This window comes from Dryas octopetala, chromosome 2 (genome assembly GCF_963921425.1).
Source record: "Dryas octopetala chromosome 2, drDryOcto1.1, whole genome shotgun sequence".
In the NCBI taxonomy this organism is placed as follows: domain Eukaryota; kingdom Viridiplantae; phylum Streptophyta; class Magnoliopsida; order Rosales; family Rosaceae; genus Dryas; species Dryas octopetala.
Window position 1 is genome coordinate 29,116,375 of NC_141367.1, and position 16,979 is coordinate 29,133,353.

General features: G+C 38.2%; 4 protein-coding genes across 5 annotated transcripts; 2 read left to right on the forward strand and 2 right to left on the reverse strand.

Moving 5' to 3' along the window:
• The first annotated feature begins 1,120 nt into the window (after window positions 1–1,120).
• LOC147295329 (Armadillo/beta-catenin-like repeat family protein) lies at window positions 1,121–5,827 on the forward strand. The gene is made up of 4 exons (XM_086232466.1): window positions 1,121–1,355; window positions 1,971–3,128; window positions 3,438–3,747; window positions 4,084–5,827. Exons 1-4 carry the CDS (start codon window positions 1,350–1,352, stop codon window positions 5,673–5,675), a joined length of 3,066 nt encoding a protein of 1,021 aa, XP_086088592.1. The 5' UTR covers window positions 1,121–1,349; the 3' UTR covers window positions 5,676–5,827.
• A 679-nt stretch (window positions 5,828–6,506) lies between these two features.
• Window positions 6,507–9,218, forward strand: LOC147295330 (uncharacterized). The gene is made up of 5 exons (XM_086231252.1): window positions 6,507–6,546; window positions 7,284–7,668; window positions 8,065–8,173; window positions 8,244–8,564; window positions 8,651–9,218. The coding sequence occupies exons 1-5, from the start codon at window positions 6,507–6,509 to the stop codon at window positions 8,702–8,704; spliced, it is 909 nt and encodes a 302-aa protein (XP_086087378.1). The 3' UTR covers window positions 8,705–9,218.
• On the reverse strand, window positions 8,488–11,773 carry LOC147295331 (pentatricopeptide (PPR) repeat-containing protein). The gene is made up of 2 exons (XM_086233031.1): window positions 9,391–11,773; window positions 8,488–8,599 (listed from the first exon to the last, which is right to left on the reverse strand). Exon 1 carries the CDS (start codon window positions 11,679–11,681, stop codon window positions 9,450–9,452), a length of 2,232 nt encoding a protein of 743 aa, XP_086089157.1. The 5' UTR covers window positions 11,682–11,773; the 3' UTR covers window positions 8,488–8,599; window positions 9,391–9,449.
• Window positions 11,774–12,303: 530 nt separating this feature from the next.
• LOC147295332 (basic helix-loop-helix (bHLH) DNA-binding superfamily protein) lies at window positions 12,304–16,413 on the reverse strand. 2 transcript variants are annotated; one of them, XM_086233995.1, is made up of 9 exons: window positions 16,122–16,413; window positions 14,540–16,033; window positions 14,221–14,448; window positions 14,088–14,153; window positions 13,919–13,987; window positions 13,465–13,536; window positions 13,164–13,364; window positions 12,923–13,010; window positions 12,304–12,844 (listed from the first exon to the last, which is right to left on the reverse strand). In XM_086233995.1, the coding sequence occupies exons 2-9, from the start codon at window positions 15,476–15,478 to the stop codon at window positions 12,807–12,809; spliced, it is 1,701 nt and encodes a 566-aa protein (XP_086090121.1). In that variant the 5' UTR covers window positions 15,479–16,033; window positions 16,122–16,413; the 3' UTR covers window positions 12,304–12,806. The 2 variants fall into 2 exon arrangements, with proteins under 2 accessions (XP_086090121.1, XP_086090120.1); XM_086233994.1 differs by having other exon boundaries at window positions 14,540–16,413.
• Between the last annotated feature and the right edge of the window lie 566 nt (window positions 16,414–16,979).

Below are 16,979 nucleotides of genomic sequence, written 5' to 3' on the forward strand. Positions count from 1 at the left end.
GTGCGTCTAATTTATATAAGGAACGTGTTTAAATGCGGCTGCGGTATCGGTTTTCTCTTTCTTTCTGATCAGCTCCTAGGGTCCATGTGCCTGCAGACACGTGGATTGATTTCATTGCCTTACAAAATTGGGCTGAATGATCCTCATTCATGGGCTTCGAACTAGCGGCCCTTGGTAATCAAATACAAAGCTCAAAGCCCAAAGCCCACCAACCAACAGCACCTCACAGTCACACAGCACTCAAAAAATTTCCCAAAATTTCAATTTTACCCCTTAAAGCATTAAAAAAGCCTGCATGCATCCAGCTTCTATGTAGTATATTTATGATTAGAGTCTCTGAAGTCAAAATTATCACATTATTTTTATGTGATATATCATATATATATATATATATGAGACCCTGACAATCATGATTATTTATTGCAATTTGCAAAGCAAGTCAAATAATCTACAGTACTCAGAATCCCACAAACAAAACCAAGTTCTATTGAAGACCATTTCTTTAGTAAACGATTGATTGCTGAAGGGATCATATATATGTTGCAATGAAGCAGTACTACATGCATTATCTAGGCCTCCAGAGTGGTTGATACTGTTTTGACAGTTTCATCGATAAATTGTTTTCTCAAATGGTAAAAATTGCAAATCAAAAGAAAGCATGTTAAACAGATAGCATGAACTTCAGAAACCCAAAAAACTAGACAATATGAATTCGATATTTCGATCTTCTATTGGTTGTCAGGTCAGCATCCTAATATATGGCCAAAAGAAAAAGTCTATACGTACCTTGTTAGATTGAACCATCATTCATAAATTTCAAACCTTATTATAGATACATCTCTGAAGGAAATTACTTAGTCAACATAATGCACAGTAACAGAGTAACCCAAAAGCATATAGTAATGATGTAATGCCATTTAAATCCAAACCCGTTGAAATTAACTTTAAAAATATGACAGTTTACTAAGAAGATTTTTTAAAAAATGACTACATGCCATGACTACATGTATCAATGACCAATACCGTTAATTGGCTTTCTTCTTTATGTTAATCATCAGAAAGAAACTTCATACCAAACAAGAAGTGATTAACTGACCAAGTCTATGAAGCTGCTCTTAAGTCTGTCCACCCAAAATTTATCCAGGTACATATATGTGGATACTGTTCAAGAAAATGGAAATTACTTTCAGTGAGATTACAGAAAAAATTCAAGAGATTATCAGTGACTGATAATTGAAAGTTTCATCCTTCCAACATCTTCTGCAGCCGGACTATGTTAGCACTCTGGTTTTGTAGGTTGGGGTTCATAACAGGAAGGGTATAGTATAGTGCAGAGCAACTCCAATTGGATGTCGGTAGGAGCTTTTTCATGCATTCATTTTTTCTTCCAGTCGTTTATAGTTGTATGTGTCCGAGAATCAAGGTTCTGGGAAGCTTTTCATAAGGCCTATGTAGGCAGGGGTCTCTGCCTATCTACAAATTAGTTTATAAGGCTAAAAGCCATAAAAGCTCACAACCTATGTTATAACAAGTTTATAGGCAAAAGGTTTATAAAACACTGCTTTCCAGTTTCTGATACATATTCTTTGCTTGCAGATTTTTGAACTTCAGGAACCACACCAAGATTATTTTTAAGAGTAATTCAGCCACCACATCTGAACAAAAAAATTATATGATAAACTTAACTACACAACATAGCATACCCTAAATTCACATTACTATGTGAATTCATGTCAGGTTTATTTGTTGCTGTATTTCAAGAGAAAATAAAAAAAAAGTCCAAGAGGTTTTTCATGTCAGATTTATTGTAATTTCTGAATCATTTTTTTCATTACCAACTAGCTCTAACTAAACATCCTGAAGTTATTTTTTAGGACTATCTAAACGAAGGAATCTTGTCTATAAAGATTAGGTTCCTTAACTTGATAATGAGTGTAGCGAACATTAATCTGTCTCATTCTTCTCTTCAGCCCAAGGAAGAAGGGAGTTCAATTGAGAGTCTTACAGAGTCCATATTGGCATCCATTTCAGAGATCACAGTATTGGTAGTAAGCATAGAGGTGGAACAAGAAAATTTTATTGAAATTGGATGTTACCTTTATCGGGCCTCTATGGCCATAAGGGAGTTGCAGACGACTGATACTAGGCCTGCAAATGCAACAGAAATTCTGCAATCTATTTCAAAAAGTGTTAATTTGGCCAAAGATCTTGTGGAGAAATGCCAAATAGGCATCCAACCATTTTCAGATCATGAACTGAGAATCATCATGGCACAGCTGGAGGAGGTCATCAAGCACATAGGAGAATGCCTGAGCTTAATACCACCTTCAACATTTGGAGACCAAAAATATGCAGAAGTTGCAGTTCGGTCCCTTTCAAATGAGATGCAGAATGCTCACTTTGAAACTCATGCATCTGAGACTAATGAACTAGATACAAAGATGTTGCCTTTGGAGGAGCAAACAAAGGAAGAACTGATACCAACAGAATCGGATCTCTACTCTATAAATTCTGAGGATTCCACAGATAATCCTACGTTCTTACATACACCTCAACTGATCGAAATCCTTAAAAGCACAAGTTTCGAAAGCAGAAGAGAACATGGGAAAATGAGTGGATCATCAATGACATTGCCACAGGTGGGTCAGGACATGGAGCCTCTGTATGAGGCTTTCTTCTGCCCACTGACAAAGAAGATCATAGATGACCCGGTAACCATAGAAAGTGGAGTAACCTATGAGAGGAAAGCAATTATCGAGTGGTTTGATAAGTTCAATGACTTGGAAGAAATTTTGTGCCCAACCACTGGCCAGAAGTTGATGAGTAAAGCTTTCAATGCCAATATAGCTCTGAAATCCACAATAGAGGAGTGGAAGGAAAGGAATGAAGCAGCAAGGATTAAGGTTGCCCGCGCAGCATTGTCGTTAGCTAGTTCAGAGAATATGGTACTTGAAGCAGTAAAAGATGTGCAAAGTATCTGCCAAAGGAAGCCATACAGTAAGGTACAAGTTCGCAGTGTTGGAATATTGCCATTGCTTGTTCAGTGTCTGGAGTACAAAGACAAAGATGTTAGATGTGCAGTGCTGGAACTTTTGCGACAACTAGTGGAGGATGATGACAAAAACAAGGTCAACTTCTAAATTCCTCAATTTTAGTGAGAAACAACCAAACAAAACAAATACTATGATTTGCAGAAACATATGCTTATCAAGGGAATCGATTGACAACAGTGACCATTTTTTGGCTCCAACTTCTGACAGAATCTATTAAAATATATCCAAACAACTTCTAATATATCACTACTATTCTAGCCTTTTGCACCTGTCTCTTACTGAAATAAATATCTACATACTAGCGTATTTACTTCTTCAGAACAAACCATAACTTTGAAAATGGTTTCTTGGAGACATATTCAACACTTGTGGTTTCTTTTGCAGGAAATGATTGCTGAAGAAAATAATATTTCAACTATAATCAAAATGCTTTCTAGCAGTCACCAGTCCATAAGGCATGCATCATTGCTATTCTTGCTTGAGCTTTCAAGATCACAATCATTATGTGAGAAAATCGGATCAGTTACTGGAGCAATTCTGATGTTGATCACAATTAAATATAGACGATCCATTGATGCATTTTCTTCAGAAAAAGCAGATGAAACCTTAAGGAATCTAGAGCATTCACCAAATAACATCAAACGCATGGCAGAAAATGGACTCATGGAACCCCTCCTAAAGAATCTTACTGAAGGTAATATTCAGAACTCCGCAATTCTGGCCAAGCATTCTCATTCAGTTTTAGAGCCATCTCCAAAAAACTTGGACTAATAATTATCTTGAGACCAAAGGTTTCTGTTCAACGAATAATTATATAAAAAATAAACATATATAGCAAAGAAACTGAAATTTTTCAAACTACTATAGTTTTACCCGTGAACATTCTGCAACTCTGCAAGTTCAGATCTTTTTTTTTTTTTTTCCTCCAATTTTACAAGTTCAGATCAAATGACATGTTTATGATACTGTTTTTAAAATGCCAAATCTTCTGTAATGACAATATTGTTAATTGAAAAAAATGAAATAACAGGCTGTGAAGAGATGAAGATGGAAATGGCAAGTTACCTTGGGGAAATTGTTCTTGGACACGACACCAAAACCTATGTTGCTGAGAGGGCCTCTCCTGCTCTCATCAAAATGGTACATAGTGGAAATACACTAACCAGAAGGGAGGCATTCAAAGCTCTAGCGCAACTCTCATCATACCAACCAAATTGCAAAATACTTAAAGAAGCTGGTATTATACAAATCATGGCTGAAGAGATGTTCACTCGGAAAATTCACAATGAACCAATGAACTCAAAGAGTGAAGCAGCTGCAATCCTTGCAAATATAATTGAGTCTGGGCTTGAGCTTGAGAACCTTCAGGTTAATTCTCACGGCCACACCATGACTTCAGACTATGTTGTGTGCAACATCATCTACATGCTCAAGAACTCAAACCCAGATGAACTGAATAACAACCTTATCAGAATTCTTTTATTTCTTATTAAGATCCCCAGATCAGCAGCCACCATTGTCTCAGTGGTACAAGAGACTGAAGCAAGCTACACTCTCATTGAACTCATCAATAATCCACATGAAGAACTTGCCACTGCAGCCATCAAGCTACTAACTGTTCTTTCACCTCATATGGGCCATGTGCTAGCAGGAAGACTATGCAAAACCAGAAGCCAACCTGAGAACCTTATCCAGAGCCCAAATGAAACAACTCTCATCACTGAGAAGCAGGCAGTTTCAGCAAAATTTCTAGCAAAACTTCCCCACCAAAACCTGACGCTCAACCTAGCTCTTCTATACAAGAATACAGTGCCTACAGTCCTGCAAGCAATCAATCAAATTCAAAGACAAACAAGATCAAGCAGGTTTGCAAGCGTTTACTTAGAAGGTCTAGTGGGCATCCTAGTCAGATTCACAACAACACTGTATGAACCCCAGGTATTGTTTCTAGCAAGAACCCACAATTTTACGACATTATTCACAGAACTGCTCATGAGAACATCAAGTGATGAAGTTCAGAGGTTATCAGCAATTGGGTTGGAGAATCTTTCTTCAGAGTCAATAAATTTATCGAAACCGCCACAAATCAAGAAAACCAAGTTCATGAAGTTGTTCTACCTCCCCAAATATCTATCTTTTGGTTCATCAAAGAGGAGGAAAATACCAGTGTGCCCAGTTCACAGAGGGGCCTGTTCTTCACAAAACACTTTCTGTATAGTCGATGCAAAGGCAGTTGAGAGGCTATTAGCTTGTTTGGACCATGAGAATGCAGAGGTTGTTGAAGCTGCATTGTCAACCATATGCACTTTGTTGGATGACAAAGTTGATGTGGACAAGTGTGTCAGCATGCTGAGCGAGGTGAATGCTGTGCAACATGTTTTAAATGCAGTGAAAGAACACAGGCAAGAGGGACTGTGGCAGAAGTCATTTTGGGTGCTTGAAAAATTCTTGATCAAAGGTGGGGATAAGTCTGCTTCAGATATATCAAACGATAGGGTGTTGCCTGCCATACTGGTGAGTGCTTTCCATCATGGAGCTGGAAACACCAGGGAGATGGCTGAGAAGATTCTGAGGCATTTGAATAAGATGCCCAATCTCTATACTCCCAACCATACCATGTAGAAAACCGGCTCTCATGCTCATACAATGTAATGTTGCTTTTAAGGATCTGTCACCTGACATATCAGTATGGTCCAGTATTGCCATGGCATTCAGCCACAAAAATGTCAGGCTCACCAGCATGCCATATTGCAAATGATAATGAACTTTGACAATTTCGGTTGTTCATTGTTATTAGTAGATGGGATTGTGAAGGGTTACTGTAATGAATAATCAAAACCCGAAAATTTGATCACCTTATATCATGTGATGAGAGATAGACACATAACATGTATATACAGAGTGTTTTTCATGTTATTCATTTCATTCCAACTTCAGTGGAAACTTGATGGATAGATTCATTAGTCCTAAGCCCACATACAGATTTGGGATATCGTAGCAGATTTCTCAGTGGGGGAAATGCAATATGCTCTCATTTTGCCGACTGGCTTTAATTAATACTCCCCCTTTTTTTTTCTTTTCTGGTTATTGTTTTATCTGAATCTTTTAAATAACCCATAACAAAAAATCATTGGGACAATTAATTATCCGGAGTTTAACAGGTTAGAGACAAAATTCCAAAACATAGCATCCAGATTCCAGACCCCACTTTTTGGAAGTATTTTTCGGAACAAATAAAATTTTCCAGGAAAAGAAAAAAGAAATAAAAAGGAGTAGGCGACTGCGACTCTTTTGAATAACCAAACAAACAAGGGTGACATGATAACATCTACATGAGAATTGACTCCGTTGCTTAGAAAACATAATAATTAATTAAATAAATAATAAACACTTTCCACGGCAAGTTGGCCAAAGCAAGTCCCGTTATTGAGACATTTGAAATACAATGTAACAATGGGGGCAGGTTTCGGCCGGCAAATACAACCTTTACCAAGTAATTAAATTTCCAAATAAATATACCTGCGATCCTTCTGTTAATTTAAAATTTCAAATCTGCCCTGTAATCAATATTTATGTCCAACAACAGTCCTCGTATTGTTTCTAGCTTTTGTATGTTAGCCTCCTTTTTTAGTACCCGATACCAAATTTATCTAGCTACGTGTTTGTCCTTAATGAAGGGATTTAGCTCTATTTTAATTATTGTTGTGCAGGGCCTCCATATGGCTCATCCAATGTAGGTTTACCATATTTTTTTAACTTTGACCATGTATTTTAAGAATTAGAATGCGCTTACTTGAGTCCCTTCATTAGTTTACCACTAATCAAACGTTAACATCATTAAGAAAACATCACCCAAATTTTTTTTTTTTTTTAAATCTACGAAAAATGGATTCATACTTTTGATCTCTTCTAACAAAGTGAAGATAAATACCATTAATTTCATATCATTAATTTTTTTTTTATGATGTTTAAGTGCTCAACCTTCTCCAAATAAGATTCTTTTTCAGGGTAAGGATTTTCATATTCTTCAAGATTTTGTCAAGTCTTTGAGTTGACCATTATCTTTATGGGGTGTTTGTGTAATTTACTCTAAGAAAATTGAACAAAACTGTTACATCATTGATGTTGCCGAAATGGGATGCATTTTGGTTCATTTTTAATGAGTTCGGGTCTATATATATGTCTTGAGTAGTTAAGCCTAACACCAATAGAGTTGATCTCTACATCCAGAAAATAGTAGCATGTACAGGAGTTTTCAATCTGTAAACTCTCAAAAGATGCAGGGTATAACAAAAGCCACAGCAAGAAGTAATTCGATAAATGACAAATCTATTGAGCAATCACTGGCGAACTTTAAAATCAAGGATGGATACATCTTCAAAGGGATAGTTGCCATGGAGCCAGCTGAGCCTAGAGCATGTGGTTGTGTACAACCCCCTCCTGTAGTTGACAAAGTTGCTCCATACTCTGCTATCGAAAACATCTCAATTCAGAAGCTGACTCCACAGTATAAGATTGGGATGGAGCATTTGGTGAAAACCAAAACACCTCCAATGAAGGCTTCAGAACTGTGGCGAAACAAACCAGCTGTGGTTCTCTGCATCCGACGTCCTGGGTAAACTCTTATACTCTCTGCATTGTGACATGGCTTTGTTTGACATAGGCTGATTTTGTCTGTTATACTAAGTGCTGAATTTGGTGTCAAGAAATCAGACAAGTAGGAGGCTTCGTTGATCAATACTTTCATGCGGGTGTATTTTGTAAATACAAGACAGATTTTTATAAACCAACAATAAAGGGCACATGATGTCTTTATATTGATACAGGATGATAAGTGATAACCATGTCTTATAGTCCAAAGGGATGTAAATAAAACAGTCAAAAATAGCGTATGACCTTGAAGAGCTGGCTCAACTATACTGTGACAAAGAGTTTTCTATAAGATATGAGCTTCTTTCTTGAAACTAATTAATTTTCTTCTGTGTATATAATATATATTGACTTGAAACAGGTGCATCATGTGTAGAGCTGAAGCTCATCAGCTATATGCCAAAAAACCCATATTTGATGCACTAGGAGTTCAACTATTTGCAGTTCTTCATGAGCATATGGAGTCAGAGGTATTTACTACACTTCAACTTCCGGCTTTTACCATCACCTTATGATTGATGTATAATTTTGATGCTGCAGGTAAAAGACTTCTGGCCTCGATATTGGGGTGGTGTTGTACTATTTGATCGTGGTATGGAATTCTTCAAAGCACTTGGTGGAGGGAAATTGCTCAAGGAAAAATTTCTATCAGGTTTTGTTTTCAATCCTCGAGCTATAGCAAATTACAAGCGTGCAAAAGCTATGGGAATACAGCAAAACTTCAAAGGAGAAGGTGAAATTAAGGGGGGACTCTTTATAGTTGGCAGTGGGAGGAGTGGCATTGCATACCAGTTTATTGAGAGGAACTTTGGCGATTGGGCACCTCTAGCTGAAGTCATTGAGATCTGTACTCAGTTGCAGGTAATTCTTGTTGGCTTTTCTAATTCTTCCTGAGTCTGCATCCAATATAAATTTATAATTAACAGCTCATCTTTAACCAAATGCAGAACCAACATGAAGGTCAAGAGGAGTCCAGAAAAAGATCACGGCAATTTGAATGAAAGTTAGATCACTATTTTCTGGCCATGCTTCAGATTCACAATGATTAAAAACATATATACCTTGTAATTTCAGGATAGGCAACATACTAATTTTTATTAATCCTCTGTTATAGATGTCGCTTGTATATTTTGTAAGGCTTGCATAGACATGAATTTACTGGGAATGCAGTTCATTTTAACAGTTTGGAAAACCATTACATACCCCCTTCTAATACTTTGCAGCCATCGATTTATTCAAGTAAACAATGCAAAGATTCGGTAAGCCAAGGGTCCACCGCTTAGTGAGGCCATAATCTATCAGCAGTTAGCCACTTAGTGAAAATCATAACCCTTGGTGTGACACACTGTAGTCCACTAAAACATAATCCAATGAGCCGCTGAAGTTAATCTCACATTTTCCAAGGTTAAACTAGAGCAATTGATCTTGGATTTTCCAAGGATGATTACCTTCTCAGCCTGAAATAATCCTCTTTTTTTAAAGCTTGAGCTCGCCTACAATTCTGACAGTTAAAATCCCTGAGATGAAAACATTTACGTTGTTTTAACCTTACAAAGATGTTGTTCTTAAATAGTTACTTCATGCAAAACAGCTCTCAATTGCTCTAGTGATGTCCCAACGCATCTATGTATATGAAGCAACAAATTAATTTACTGAAACTCGTGAAATTCTGAGTTCGGTCACTTACCTGATAAATATATGGTTTTACAATCCTCTCTAACAGCTTTTGACACTGTTGCCATCCCATCACCAGAAATCTCCACATGAACAAGTTCCATCTTTAAATAAATGGTACCGGGCAGCATCTCTTACAAGTATCTCTCTCTTGGTGATCTTGGCAATATATTTAGTGGCATTGTGGCAATCTCCACATACTCTAAGGTTTTTAACTACTCGTATAGGAAGGCCAGCAGGAGTAAATATCAATCCAAAAGCAATTGCAAGCTTCTCACTGTGGTAATTAAGCATCTTCATCTTTTCTGATTCCTCAACATCATGAAGAACAAAACTCATATCTGGCTTATACCCCTCTTCTATCATTTTGCAATTTAGTGTCTCCAACTCAGCATATATCTGATCTGAAAATGGACTTGATTGGTCATCTGCAGAGAAAATGTGCACCCTACCCTTATATTTGATCCAACTACATCCTGGTTCCTTTCTAACCTCCTTATCTCTCATTCCTCTCCTTAATTTAGCCACATCATCCCATTTCCCTTTAGCAGCATAGATGCTTGAGAGCAAGATATAGCTTGCAGGATTTTGGGGCTCTAATTCCAGAAGAGACTCAGCTGCCCATTTTCCAATTTCCATATTATGGTGAAGTCTACATGAGCTCAGCAGGGTGGCCCAACCAATCGCATCAGGATGGAAAGGCATCTTATTTATGAAGCCTTTTGCTTCTTCAAGTCTTCCAGCTCGGCTAAGAAGGTCGATTATGCAAGTGTAGTGATCAACAATTGGTGCAATTCCATGTTCTTTTACCATTGATTCAAAATACTGACGTCCTTTCTCCACTAGTCCTGCTCTACTGCATGCTGAAAGAACCCCTATGAAGGTAACTCCATCAGGTTTCAAACCATGCGCCAACATCCTTTCAAACAAATCAATTGTCTCATAGGCTTTTCCAAACCGGGCATACCCAGAAACCAATGCTGTCCAGGAGACTTCATCCCTGATGTTCATCTCATTGAACAGCCTATGGGAGTCTTCAATGCTTCCACATTTGCCATATAATGTGACAAGTGCATTTGAAACTGTAATGAAGAAAATCAAGCCTGAAACTAGAGCTCGACCATGGAACTGGGCACCTTCTTCTAAGCTGGCTAGGTTTGCACATGAGCTAATCACGCTTCCCAAGGTAAAATCATCTGGTTCAACCCCATTTCTCTGCATATCACAAAAAAATCTAACAGCTTCTTCACTGTACCCATTCTGGCCATAGCCCACAACCATTGCAGTCCACGATACTACATTCTTGTGGTTCATTCTCTTGAAAACTGTTTCTGCAGCTTTTATGCTTCTACACTTGCAATACATGTCAACAAGAGCACTACCAACGAAAATATTATCTATAAAATTAGTCCTAAAAATATAAGCATGAACTTGCTTGCCCTCTTCCAAGGCAAATAGGCCCCCACATGCGGTCAATATGCTACCAAACGTATATTGATCCATACTTAAACCTTCCAATCTCATATCTCTAAACATATCAAGTGCTTTTCTGCCTGAACCATTTTGAGTAAGTCCCGTAATCATTGTTGTCCATGAAATTGAGTCTTTTTCAGGCATTTTACTAAATAAACATTCAGCATCGTTGATCAATCCGAGCCGCAAAAGCCCAGTGATCATTGTATTATACATAACCACATTTTTCTCTGGCATTGAATCAAAAGCCTGCTTTGCGTCATACATTAACCCTGCTTTTGAGTACATGTCCACCAAAGGACTACCAACAAACACATACGATTCGAACCCAAATTTCACTACATGCCCATGAAACTGTCGGCCCAAGTCCACACACCCCTGCTTCGATGAAAGTACAAACATCGTGGAGAATGTAATCCGGTTCAAATTAACGGGTCCATCCCTTAACATCAAACCATAAACCTTCACAGCCTCAGCAACCAAACCACAGCACGCATACCCCGAAATAAATGAATTCCAAGACACCCCATCTCGGCTTGGCATGCGATTGAAGATCTCTTGCATCTGAGAAAGACGACCCGCTTTAGAATAAACGGAGAGAATGGAGTTCCATGAGAAAAGGGTTGGGTGAGTCATTTGATCGAACACATGGCGAGCATAGCTTAAGTTGCCTAATTTCCCGTAAGCGGAAATGAGATTGTTGAGAAGAAAGGTTTCGGGAGTCGTCAAGGTTTTGATAATCTGGCAGTGGAGCTTCTTTGCTTGTGCATGGTTTCGTACTTGGCAGCAGTGTTTGAGTAAGTTACAGTAGTAGTTAGAGGACCAAGACATTAGCGAAAGACCTTTGGCGGCAAAGAGACGAAGCCAAGTGTAATTTAGAGAAGAGTTTGTGATCGGATGGGCTCGAGTTCATGGTAAGCTTGAGGTAGGACCGCCCACAAAATCTGACTTCCAAATGAATAATAAAATAAATAAATATTTTTTAAATTTATCATGGAGGGGGGTGGAAAGTGGAAACACCAAATATTGCATATATCTTGACATACATGCATCACAGATTCACAGTCACAACTGCCAAAGGGTGCTTCTGGAAGTTTCAAAAACCCGGATATATTATTTTAATTATACTGTTGAATGTAATATTGTAATCATAATCATTATATCTGCCGAAAGCTGAATCTAATGTTATCAAAACTAATTATTTGAATTCAATATCTCTAATTATTCTATATTTTATTTTATTAAAACTAATGTTTTTCTCATACATTTTTTTTAGTAGATATTGAACTGTATAGATAGTTCCATGACTAGTTGTAGTGAACTTAACAGAATCTGACCAAGTTTCATAATTAATCATTGGTAAGCTACTAAGCTATAATGAGTATTGAGAAGAATTGAAAACTCATAAATTCATAATTGTTGAGAGAGAGAGAGAGAGAGAGAGAGAGAGAGAGAGCGGAAGAGAAGAAATATCATTACATTTGATGATACATAATCAGCACAAACGACTTCATGCTCTAAAATGAACAGAAACATCACCAAGATTCTCATTGCAAATTTCTTTGTTACTCACACCCAGCCCATCTCATCCCCAGATACAAGGAGACCCCCATCTCAGCTTCCCTACCACTATCTCTGTATTCTATACATTAAATAGGGGAGTAAACCCACTTCGTTGAGCAAAGAATTTCACCTTTCTGCGTCTATAACATATGATGCTTCACCAATAATGAACATGTCATCTGCTGCTGCTGCACTATATTTCTGAGAACCCGCTAGGTCAAAGCCTTCACATTTTAACTGGTAGAGCTTCAAGCGAATATTGCAATGGTATCTTCATCATCCTTAGTGATGGGAAGAAGGAATATCATGATCATTGTTATTTCATTAAGGTGTAGTATTGTGCACATATGGGGCCGTGATAGTGTTGCGTGGCATAAATATGAAATCGTATAATCAAAGTTCAACTTTCATACGGCCTGGTGTCATAGACCCTGCAAATTCAGAAGAGAAATTGGTTCAAGATACCAGAGTAATATCAAAATTGCTTTATATGGATAAATGACAAATACCATCCACATCTTGGCTATTGGGTGGTGTACTGGTTCCATAGCTCATCTGGACTACGTTGTGGAGCTCATCCTCCCACACATTAGGCAACTGTAGCCAAATATATGAGTATGAAAATTCAGTTGTAACATTATAGAGAGTCTGAAAGCTGAGCAAAAGAATACCATTCTGGTGTACATGGTGTATGGGTGCTATCCAGATTGCATAGGTGTAACACAATTCTAGGCATCATTTGAAAGATACCTGAGAAGGCTCCTTGAATCCTCCAGTCATAGGTGTCATTTGGGAACCCATGGCTCTCCGAAGTACATCAGAAGGGCTCCCCATGCCAGGAAGGCCTGCTTGGATAAGTCCTGATTGAGATGGATGTAGTGGAGGATAAGCAATAGGCATATCCGGAGAAAACCCTAGCGTAGATGAACGTCCAACTCGTGACTGAAGGATCTGTGTAGAAATGTAGGACGTATAAGGGTGAATCAGATGAGACACATATATATAGATGATTATTCTGCACTTCTCATGGAGTAAAGGCAAAATCAGTTACATCTTTTGCAAGGAGGCCTTCAATGTTAAAATCCAGTCGTGGATTCACTGTTGCAAGCTTCATTGACAAAAACTGCAGAAAGGACAGATCAGTGCATATGATCGAGTACACTTAACTAATCAGAAGCACACATCTCTAACATAAATTCAAAACAGTAAAACAGAGTAAATAGCCTCTATGAACGTTTAAGCTACTCATATTAGTAATGGGTTTATCTATTTGCAATATTTTTCTTAGAAGCGAGACCTAAATCAACATAGCAAGTTATGAATAGATCTTTAGTCAAAAACACAAAAGTTGCATAAAGTTAAAGAAACCAGGTTTCCCAACCAAAACTGTTAGATGAGATCAAATGTTTGATGCCCCAATCCAAGATACAGGAAAGACCCAAGTACACTGGATATACTGAGAACCACAACCTCAGAAGAAGAGGAAGCGAAACAAATTTCCATACCTCAACCTGCCGTTGCAATGATTGTACATAGTTAATGATTTCGTCCAGCATCACAGCCTTCCCGGTTACCTGCGAAAACCAGTTGATTGTCATGAATAGCACAAGACAACTTTCAGGTAAGAATTTGACAATATTCCGTTCTTTAAGCTATTAATTCCAACAAAATAACCTTGCTGCATCCAGGTACAAGATCTTGAAGAAACTTCATCCTCTCACTGATCTTCTCCCTTCTGACCTGTTGCCAAAATCAATCAACTTCAACCCAAAATGTAAAAATTAAAAATTTCACAATGAAGTCTTACTCTTTCTGCAAGACTATGGCTATTTGTTGCCTGGCCTCTTCGAGCTCTAACATGAATATATTCTTCTTTTGGTTGATCAGACGTCTGCGACCCTTGTTTACCATGTTTTCCGGTAGTCTTGTTGGTAGTTAAAGCTAGGTGTTGGTCTCCCTTCTGTTGAATTTCGGTATCCTTTGTTGACTCACCAGGTTGCTGTGCAGCTAATTTGGCTTGATGAAGTTCATTATCCTGCTATCAAAGATAAACGATAAGGATAAGGGAAAAAAAAACTCATTTTAATTTTTACATGTTAAAGAAAACATTCAAATTGATGGTTTACCTGGCCACTCCTTTTCCTTTTCTTAGAGCCCTTAGAAGAAGGTTCTACACATGTACCATCCAACATAGACGGCTCCTCTTGCCCAACACCAGCACCACCACTGAAATCAGCTTCATCAGACTCATTACCAGACCCATCAATATTGTGTTTTGCTTCATCATGAGATTTCACAAGACTCTCACTTCTCTTCTCATTCTTAAGTGGGCTCCTGTCAGTAGGAGTCCCATGCTCAATAGGCAAAGAAACATCGTTTGAAGCATCACCCACATTTAGCTCATTCTTTTGAGACTGCACACCGGGCACTGCTTTCGACCCATTGCCTGCTACAAGTTCTTGCGTCCACTGCATCATTTCCCCACCCCTAGAGTAAGGACTCAAGGATTCAGGAACACCAAAAGGGTTCATCATATCACTAAAATTCCCACCATTGAAGCACGAGAACCTGGCAGCACGCTCAATGAACGCAGAATCTGCTGGAAACTGAGACAAGCTCTGTGGGAGCATTCCAGGCCCATTTGGTAAGAAAATTCCCCCTTTCAACATTGAATTTGGTGGATTCCAACACATATCAAGTGTTCTATCAATACCACTTCTCAAAGAGGCAGGAATGCCTTTTCTCATTCCCATTGTGTTTGAAGTGCTTGCACTGGTCTGAGCATTAACGTCACAAAATCCCAAGTTTTGTGAATTGGGTGGATTGTCCCAAACTGTTGGGCTGAACGAGTCCACCATTGAAGCAGAGGGTCGGGAAGAAGAACCAATTAGATCCCCTTTGCTAACTGCCATAGAATTTCCAGTGGGAACCAACCCCATAGATGTATTTGTGAGATAGGAGCCACCAAATCGCCAGTCTGAGGTCATACTAGGTGAATAATTCATGGGATTGGGATCCTCATTCCTATTTTCTAATTCAAATTTGTCTTTGTCACCCATATCCATCTCTGACCAAAAGCAGCCACTAAGAGCTACCTTTCTCTTATAATTTTTTCTGATCAACCTCCAAAGTTGACCACCACTATCAGTCCCTAGTAGCTCAATAAGGTACCAGGGATCACAAACCAGGGAAAAAAAGCAGGGGAGCTAAGGAAAGTAAAATTCAACTCAAATAGCATACAAGTAAATCTCAAAAGATGTATTAGACACTTTACAAACAAGCTTTCAAACCCCAACCATGAAATTTTAAACTCGTAATTGAAGAAACTTCAAACTGGTCTCAAAGACATACCTCAGAAGTTCCACGACCCAGAAAGAAAAGAAAACATGGACTATGTGAAAGCTAACTTCAGAAAGAAAACAGCTTAGAAGAAGAAAACAAGAACGACCCACTTTAATTGATGAGCACAAGAAGGCCAAAACAGTGAAACAAAACCCATGTACCAAAGAAAACTGTACGAAATATCACACCAATTTGGCAGCTACCATTTCCAAAGTTACCACTGATTCTGAACTATGTAGTACCAAATTTCATAAAGGAAGCCCTCCCAAGACAGAAACCTAAAAAGACAGTTCAAAGAAGAGCTGGTAAAAGTCTAGGGAGGCAGTCAATTAAAACAAAGAACATTGATTTCAGCATAATAAATACCCCTATTCAAAACCCTAGTCAGAGTAGCAGAAACCCAGCAGCTCTGAAACACGGACAGAGAGAGAGAGAGAGCCAACTAAAAGCGGCAAGAGAAAGATACCCATTTCAGATTCTGTGCTACTTTTGGTACTCTGCCCTCCATTCAAGCTTTTTACTCAAACAATCTTTTTATTGAATTGGGGTGGCTTTGTTCAAACCCCTTCCCTGTTTTTTAGCCGACCCTGCTACACTCACTGTCACACCCAAAAAAGAGAGAGAGAAACTTGTATATAAACTAATAAAAGCAAAGGCTATTAATGTTGTAGAGAGAGAAACAAAGAAGATAGGTTCTTTAAGAGAGAGTGAAAGAGAAGAGAAATGGCAAAGGTCCTGCTTTTATACCCACGCTTACATAAAAAAGAGAGCTCTTGATGATTAACCACCGCCACTGCTACTGTAAAATATTAAAAAGACCTCCCCCAAAACCACCCTTAATATTTTATTTTACTTTGATTTTTAACTTTGTTCTATTAATTCAAGTTGCATAATTGCATTGTTTAAGCTGATAATTATTCCCAGTTGAGCTAGCAACTGACATTGCCAACTCTTTCTCGGGGTTTTTCTTTTATCTTATTACATTGTCCTTCATTACACCTTGAGAGAAGAGCTTAAGATTTCTTTAATGGGGTTTGTTTGGTCAAGAAGACCCAAAATCTGAAAATCTACCTCATTTTCACACTTATTTTTATGGAATTAATAAATTAAGAAACTAACCCATCTGCTTCATGCAGCCTGCATTATTGTATGGGAAGATCTATGCGATCCATTGTGATAACTTGACCGTCCTATCTAGCAGACTAGCACATTATGCTATTTGTT